The sequence below is a fragment of the Chiloscyllium plagiosum genome, unplaced genomic scaffold (genome assembly GCF_037043375.1).
Source record: "Chiloscyllium plagiosum isolate Xiang-an unplaced genomic scaffold, Cpla_swu_hap1 HiC_scaffold_3, whole genome shotgun sequence".
Lineage (NCBI taxonomy): Eukaryota > Metazoa > Chordata > Chondrichthyes > Orectolobiformes > Hemiscylliidae > Chiloscyllium > Chiloscyllium plagiosum.
Window position 1 is genome coordinate 28,609,037 of NW_028270141.1, and position 8,955 is coordinate 28,617,991.

At 42.2% G+C, this 8,955-nt stretch overlaps 1 protein-coding gene across 1 annotated transcript; it reads left to right on the forward strand.

Annotated features, from left to right (window-relative positions):
* The first annotated feature begins 7,745 nt into the window (after positions 1-7,745).
* Positions 7,746-8,384, forward strand: LOC148150542 (uncharacterized). Its single transcript, XM_087975817.1, has one exon. The coding sequence runs from the start codon at positions 7,746-7,748 to the stop codon at positions 8,382-8,384; it is 639 nt and encodes a 212-aa protein (XP_087831943.1).
* Positions 8,385-8,955: the final 571 nt, after the last annotated feature.

An 8,955-nucleotide genomic window follows, 5' to 3' on the forward strand; every position in this document is an offset into this window, starting at 1 on the left:
CGGAAGATGAGGCGCTCTTCCTCCAACCGTCGTGTTGCTATGGCAATGGAGGAGTCCAAGGACCTGCCTGTCCTTGGTGGAGTGGGAGGGGGAGTTGAAGTGTTGAGCCACGGGGTGGTTGGGTTGGTTGGTCTGGGTGTCCCAGAGGTGTTCTCTGAAATGTTCCACAAGTAGGCGGACTGTCTCCCCAATATAGAGGAGGCTACATCAAGCCACACCCGATGTGGCCTCCTCTATATTGGGTACCCGATGTGGCCTCCTCTATATTGGGCACCCGATATTACAGGGTGACCTGGACAGATTATGTGAGTGGTCAGATGCATGGCAGGTGCAGTTTAATGTGGATAAATGGATGGTTATCCACTTTGGTGGCAAGAACAGAAAGGCAGATTACTACCTAAATGGAATCAATTTAGGTAAAGGGGCAGTACAGAGAGATCTGGGTGTTCTTGTACACCAGTCAATGAAGGTAAGCATGCAGGTACAGCAGGTAGTGAAGAAGGCTAATAACATGCTGGCCGTCATAACAAGAGGGATTGAGTATAGAAGCAAAGAGGTTCTTCTGCAGCTGTACAGGGCCCTGGTGAGACCACACCTGGAGTACTGTGTGCAGCTCTGGTCTCCAAATTTGAGAAAAGACATTCTGGCTATTGAGGGAGTGCAGCGTATGTTCACGAGATCAATTCCTGGAATGGCGGGACTACCTTACACTGAAAGACTGGAGCGACTGGACTTGTATACCCTTGAGTTTAGAAGACTGAGAGTGGATCTGATTGAGACATATAAGATTATTAAAGGATTAGATACTCTGGAGGCAGGAAACATGTTTCCGCTGATGGGTGAGTGCCGAACCAGAGGACACAGCTTAAAAATACGGGGTAGACCATTTAGGACAGAGATGAGGAGAAACTTCTTCACCCAGAGAGTGGTGGCTGTGTGGAATGCTCTGCCCCAGAGGGCAGTGGAGGCCCAGTCTCTGGATTCATTTAAGAAAGAGTTGGATAGAGCTCTCAAGGATAGTGGAATCAAGGGTTATGGAGATAAGGCAGGAACAGGATACTGATTAAGGATGATCAGCCATGATTATATTGAATGGTGGTGTAGGCTCGAAGGGCAGAATGGCTTACTCCTGCACCTATTGTCTATTGTCTATTGTAAAAATGATTTTTTCTCTAAAGCCCTGCTTCATCATACATATACTAGTACTGAATTAAAACCTCATTATCTTTATCCTCTCTCCCATGCCCACTTACCACACAATTTGAACCTCGCTGACTTCTACTGACCCCCAGTATTTGCTAACATACTGAACTGAAATCTTGTTCTTCTTTACAAATCCCTTTAGTGCCTCACCCCTCACCCTGTAGCACTTTTGCAATTTCCACAACCAACTTGGTTCTTTGAACCGGCTCTCTATAATAATTATATCCTACCACTCCACAGTTAGGAATAAGGTCTTACCATTGCCTTATTATCTATAGCTACCATAATCTTTAATTTGGGTTGCTCTATTACACTAAAAGAACACTTTGCTGTGATAGGAGCATGTCCTCAAAGTTTGGAAATGAATCAGCTCAGACGTCAAGAAGTGTTTATTTTCTCAAAGCATTGTCATACAAAGTCCACCAATGGATGTGGAAAATCCCTTAATAAATGGCTTGACAAATTCCTGTATGAAGATAACACAACATCGTAACCGGAATGCATGGGTTATTTTAAGTTCATCTAGATAAGGGATACATTGAGAGAAAACAATTGGAGGGAAATAAGTCTGTGCTTTTGACTTTGATAGGTGGCTATGGAGAAAAGCTAAGGTAGGCCACTTGGAGAATAGATTTGCAGTCACCCAAAGCTGGAAGGTAAGTTTCAAGCTGACAGTTTTATTTTTCAAGGCATGACAGGGACTAGTAAAAACATCCATTAGAGGTCTCATTATCTTTTTTTACCTGTTTTCCATGTACAAGATGTAAAGGAATTACCCATATGCTACAAACATAGCAGAGTTAGAGGCAAGTGTTTCTTTTTATAAAGTGCTTACTTAGAAAGATAATCTTTTGGACAGTAAAGTTTCTTGCATTTACTCAGGGGAGGCAGACATCTCTAGCCTGGCTAGTATTTATTGCCCACCACTACTGAGAAATTGGTAGTGAGCTGCCTTCTTGAACTCTTGTAGTCCATGTACTACAGATACACTCACAATGTCACGATTAGGGAGGGAATTCTAGGATATTGACACAGCAACAGTGACAGAATGACGATACAATTTCAAGCCAGAATGTGGAGTGGCTTGGAGGGGAACTTGCAGGTGATGGTGTTCCCATGTACCTGCTCTCCTTATCCTTCTAGATTGTAGTGGTCATTGGTTTGGAAGGTACTGTCAGGAGTTTTGTTGAATTTTTGCAGTGTATCTTGTAGGATGGTACACATTATTGCTAATAAGCTTTGGACATGGAGTGACTAAATGTTTGTGGATATAATGTCAATTGACTGGCCTAATTTGTTCTCATAGTATAGAAATATAGAATCTCTATTGTGTGGAAATAGGCCATTCAGCCCATCAAGTCCACACTGACCGTCTGAGGACCATCCCTCCCAGAGCTCTCCCTCCCCACCTAATCCCTGTAACCCTACATTTCCCATGGCTAATCCACCTAGCCTGCACATTTTTGGACTGTGGGAGGAAACTGAAGCACCTGGAGGAAACCCACATGGACATGGAAAAATGTGCAAACTCCGCACAGTCTCCTGAGGGTGAAATCAAACCCAAGTCCCTAGAGCTGTGAGGCAGCAGTGCTAACCACTGAACCACCGTGGTGCTCATAACAGCAGGTGTCAAACTTCTTGACTGTCATTGGAGTTGCAATCATCCAGGCAAGTGGGAAGTTTTCCATCACACTTCTGACTTGTGCTTTGTAGATGGTGAACAGGCTTTGGGCAATCAGGTAGTGAGTTATTCAATGTAGGGTTCTAATTCAGTTCAATTCAGTTTCTATTCAATGGTAACCTCTAGGAAGTTAATAAAGGGGGGATTCAGCAATGGTAATTGCTAAGGGATGATAATTAGACTTTCTCTTGTTGGAGATGGTCACTGCCTGTGACTTGTATGGCATGAATGTTACTTGCCACTTGTCAGCCCAAACCTGGATATTGTCAGTGTCTTGCCACATTCGGGCATGGTTTGCTTTAGTACCTGAGAAGTCAAGAATGGTGCTGAACATTTTGCATGAACAGCAAACATTCCCACTTCAGACATTGTGATGAAGGGAAGGTCATTAGTGAAACAGTGATTAGATTAGATTACTTACAGTGTGGAAATAGGTCCTTCGGCCCAACAAGTCCACACCGACCCGCCGAAGCGAAACCCACCCATGCCCCTACATTTACCCCTTACCTAACACTACGGGCAATTTAGCATGGCCAATTCACCTGACCTGCATATCTTTGGACTGTGGGAGGAAACGGGAGCACCCGAAGGAAACCCATGCAGACACGGGGAGAACGTGCGAACTCCACACAGTCAGTTGCTTGAGGCGGGAATTGAACCCGGGTCTCTGGCGCTGTGAGGCAGCAGTGCTAACCGTGCTGCCCACAAGGTGATGATGGTTGAACGAGGATATTACCCTAAGAAATGTTTTCAGCGGTGTTCTAATGTTGAAAAGATTGACCACCAACCACCACAATCATCTTCCTATGTGCCAGGTATGAATCCAACCAGCAAAGTGTTTTCGTTCCATTGACTCCAATTTTGCTAGGACTTCTTGATGCCATATTTGGTCAAATGTGGCCTTGATTCCAGCAGCATTCACTTTGACCTCATCTCTGGAATTCAGTTTCTTTTGTCTACATTTGAAACAACATTGTAATAAGGTCAGGTGTAAAGTGATCTGTCAAAAACTAAATCTTGAATGTCGATCTTGAGGTTATTGCTCAGCATTTGTTATTTGTTAGCACTGTTGATGATGCCTTCCTTTACTTTATTGATGATTAAGAGTAGACTGATGAAGCAGTAATTAATTGGGTTGGATTTGTCCTGGGTTTTGAATACAGGACATACTTGGACAACTTTCCACATTATTGCGTAGATGCTAGTGTTGCAGTTTTACTGGAGCAGCATGACTGGGGGAATGGCAAGTCTCGAGCACACATCTGCAGTACCATTGCTGGAATGTTGTCAGGGACCACAGCCTTCCCAGAATTCAGTGTCTCCAGCTGTTACTTGAAAAAAACAAATTTGCATTTATGATACTGGGACCTCTGAAGGGCACCAAGATGGATCCAACATGGACTTAACATTTCTAGCTGTAAGTTGTTTCAAATGCTTAAGCCTCATCTTTTGGACTGAGCTTGGCTCCCCCCTCATTGAAGATAGAGACATTTGTGGTTTTTCATCCTTCAGTGAGTTGTTTAATTATTCACCGTCATTCATAACTGGTGTAGCAGTACTGTAGAGTTTAGATCTGATCAGTTGGATGTGGAATTACTTAGACTGGACTGTCTCTTACTGCTTACACTGGCATGCAAGGAGTCCTGCTTAGTAGCTTCACAAGTTTAACTTCATTTTTAGGTGTACCTGGTCTTTTTCCTGACATGCCCTCCTCCATGAATTTGTTATTGAACCAGGGTTGATCACTTAGTTTGATAGTAATGGTAGAGCAGGGGATATGCCAGGCCATGAGATTGCAGTTTGTTTTTGAGTACAATGCGGCTGTAGCTGATTGCCCACCATGCCTCATGGATGCTTCGTCTTGAATTGTTCAATGAGGCTATTGAGTTGGATGATCAGCCATGATGAATGGCAGAGCAGGCTCAAAGGGCTGAGTGGCCTCCTCCTGCTCCTATCTTCTATGTTTCTATGTCTTTGTTTATCCAATTTACACATTGTCAGTGCCACACAGTACATTGGAAGAATAGGCCACACTGTAAAGACAGGGTTTTGTTTTAACAAGGACTGTGCATGGTCATTCTTACCAATAGTGACACGAACAGATGCATCGGCAGCAGGCAGATGACAAGAATGAGGTCAATATGGTTTTTCCCTCTTGCTGGTTCCTTCCCCATATGTCTCAAACTTTGTCTATCAGCAATGTCCTTCTGGACCCAACCAGCTCAGTCCACAGTGATGTTTCAAACCACTCTTGATGACTTACATTGAAGTTGCCTACCCAGGCTAGGTTATATCCCCTTGCTGCACTCAGTGCTTCTTCCAAGTTGTGTTCAACATGAAAGAGCACTGCTTTATTGGCTGAGGGGAAGGGCAGGTTACATGGTAAATCTTAAGAACATTAGAACTAGAAGCAAGAGTAGATGATTCTCAAACCTGCTCTGACATTTGAGATAATCATGGTTGATCTCATCTCAGCCTCAATTCCACTTTCCTGCCCAGTCTCTATAACCTTTCAACCCATTGCTAATTAAAAATCTGCCTATTCGCTCCTTAAATTACTCAATGTCCCAGCACTCTGGAGTAGTGAATTCCACAGATTTACAACCCTTTCAGAGAAATAATTTCACCTCATCTCTGTTTTAAATTGGTACTTCTTATCCTAGAACTATGACCTCTCATTCTAGATAACCCCACATGAGGGAACATCCTTTCTATGTCTACTTTGTCAATCTCCTTTAGCATTTTACAGACCTCAGTTAAGATAAATTGTCCTCCCAGTTAGGGAATTGAACCCCAGTTTCCCATTGGATGGACAGGGATACTAACCACTAAAACACTGACCAGGCAAACAAATGCCATCAGGACGTTTCTTTCCCTACATTTGATCTGATGCCATGGGTGTCATTGTTCAGAGTCAACATCGTGTAATGTCAGGTCAACTACCTACTGACGGTATTATACAGTTTCACTCCCTTTCCTGGGGCTATCCTGCCGGTGGACAGGACATACCCAGGGGCAGTGGTGGTGTTACCTATGACAGTAAATGTAAGGTATGAACCTGTGCGTATGACTATCTCAGGCTGTTGCTTGACTCATCTGTGAGGTGGCTCTCCCAACTTTGGCACAAGCTTCCAGATGTTAGTAAGGAAGGCTCCGAGGGGCTGTGTTTTCCATTGTCATTTCCTGTACCTAGGTCAATGCCAGGTCCAGTTTCATTTCTTTTTGACACAATAATAGTGCACCAAACATGTAGGCTAGGTTTAAACTCCAGCAAGGTGCCAGCTTAACAACTTTGCAAATATAATTTAAAACACACAGTCTGCTGTTTTAAAATTCTTTTCTATTCTCTCAAAAGCACTGAAAGTCCTCATGAATTTTTTTCAAAAACAGGAACATGTCTGCATACCGTTTAAAATGTATTTTCTGTATTTTTTTCTTTTGACAGATGATTGATCAACAGAAATTATATCATACCTTCCGTGGTTAAGCAATCTTTGAGTACATGTAAATGAAATAAAAACACACCCAAGTCTGTTCAGCATCAATTTGGATTAAGAATAACAACATAATTAAGCCAAAACATACCATTCATGCTCAAGTTAATTTTAAAGCAAATAAATATAACTCAATTATTGAAAATTTAAGACATTCAGGGTTAACTGTCCAAATTATGTTACACAAGTTATCCAATTAAAACAGTATGCATTTGTTTTAGCAATAAATCAATATTTAGTTCTCAGATTTTGGACCTCTTGACTAGGGATGACTATGAATATGTTATCAAAATAATGTTACTATCAGTATAAATATCAATGTAGAAAAGTTTATTACAGAAAGCCAGAACTTAAGTTAGATATCTGATGGAGGAACTTATTAGCCACTTCATTTGACAAAGACATCTTTCTTTTCAAGTGAACAGAAGATTGCAGACAGCTATAACGCTCTACCAATTAATGGACTCCTCATATTCACACATCAAGAGTGACATCTTTTTATTCATTCTTGCAATGTAGATAACAGGCTGGCATTTGTGGCTCATCTCTAATCTCCTTTGGAACTGATTGATTGTCTAGGCCTTTTCAGAGGGAAGTTAAGAGGCAACAACATTGCTGTTGGTCTGGAATCATATTTAGACCAGACCTGGTAAGGACAGCAGATTTTCCTCTCTAAAGTACATTAGTGAACCAGATGGGCTTCTACAATCATCAACAATGATAATATAGTTGCTGTGAGGCTCACCCTTTTTATTCAACACCAGGTTGTAGTACAACCGATTAATTTGGAAGCACTAGTTTTCGGAGCGCTGCTCCTTCATCAGGTGGTTGTGGAGTATAAGATTGTAAGACACAGAATTTATAGCAAACATTTACAGTGTGATGCAACTGAAATTATATCTTGAAAAAGACCCATATTGTTTGTTAAGTCTCTCATCTTTTAGAATGACCATGTTGGTTTCAGTTCTTTCGTTATGTAAATCACAAACCTTTTTTAAAAAGTTACATTATCAAGTTAACTTTGACAATTGCTGTCATGTCAGCCCAGATAATATATTGAAAGTGTGAGCTGCCCTGTGTGAGACTGTCTGTGCCACAAAGGTCAGACTGATTCTCATCTAAAAAACAGATTTACAGAATCTTACATGGATTCATGCAGTTTTTGAGCAAAGTAAAATGTAATTCTCCACAAACTTATATGTGTATATGTGCATGGAATGTGACAGGCACCTAGAAGTACTCAAGGATGCCCTCATAAGAATGGGGTACAATGCTCAACTCATCGATTGCCAATTCCAACGTGCCATAGCGAGGAACTGTAATGATCTCCCTCAGGAGACAGACATGAGCTCCCTCAGGAGATAGACATGACAACTGACAGGGTACCTTTTATTGTCCAGTACTTCTCAGGAGCTGAAGAACTACACTATGTTCTTCACAGCCTGCAACACATTATCAATGAGGATGAGCACCTCGCCAAAATCTTCCCTATACCTCCACTTCTCATCTTTAAACAGCTACCAAACCTCAAACAGATCATTGTTCATAGCAAACTCCCCGGCTTTCAGGACAATACCATACAACCTTGTCACAGTAGACGCTGCAAGACATGTCAGAATGTCAACACAGATACCACCATTACCCGTGGGGACACCTCCCACCATGTACGTGGCAGGTACTCATGTCACTCAGCCAACGTTGTCTATCTCATACGCTGCAGGCAAAGATGCCCTGAGGCATGGTACATTGGGGAAACTGAGCAGAGGCTAAGGCATCGAATGAATGGACACAGCACAACAATCAACAAACAGGAGTGTTCCCTCCCAGTCGGAGATCACTTCAGCGGCCTGGGACATTCAACCTCAGACCTTCAGGTGACCATCCTCCAAGGCGGACTTCAGGACAGGCAACAACGAAAAGTGGCCAAGCAGAGGCTGATAGTCAAGTTCAGAACCCATGGGGATGGCCTCAACTGGTACCTTGGGTTCATGTCACACTACAGGTGACCACACACACACACACACACACACACAATCTCGCAAACATTTACCCCTTTACACTCACACACAAAGACACATTCTCTCACAGACATTCATAACCCCATGCCCTCCCCCAACACACACACCCACATGCACAAATACACATATCAGCTTGTGGGGTGAATTTGTACTTGCCATATTACATTTTATTTTGCCCGAAAACTGCATGAATTATGTGAGTTTCTGTCAATCGTTTTTTAGATTAGAATGAGTCTGACCTTTGTGGCACAGACAGCCTCACACCTTCAATGCATCTTCTGGGCCAACCTGACAGCAATTGTTAAAGTTCACTTGAGAATGTAATTTTTAAAAAAAGTTTTGCGATTTACATATGAAAGAACTGAAATCAACATGGTAATTCTAAAAGATGAGAGACTTCACAAACAATCCTGATCTTTTTAAATATATAATTTCAGTTACATCACACTGTAAACCTTTGCTATAAATTCTGTGTCTTACAAGCTTATACTCCACAACCATCTGATGAAGGAGCAGCGCTCCAAATCTAGTGCTTCCAAATAAACCTGTTGGACTATAA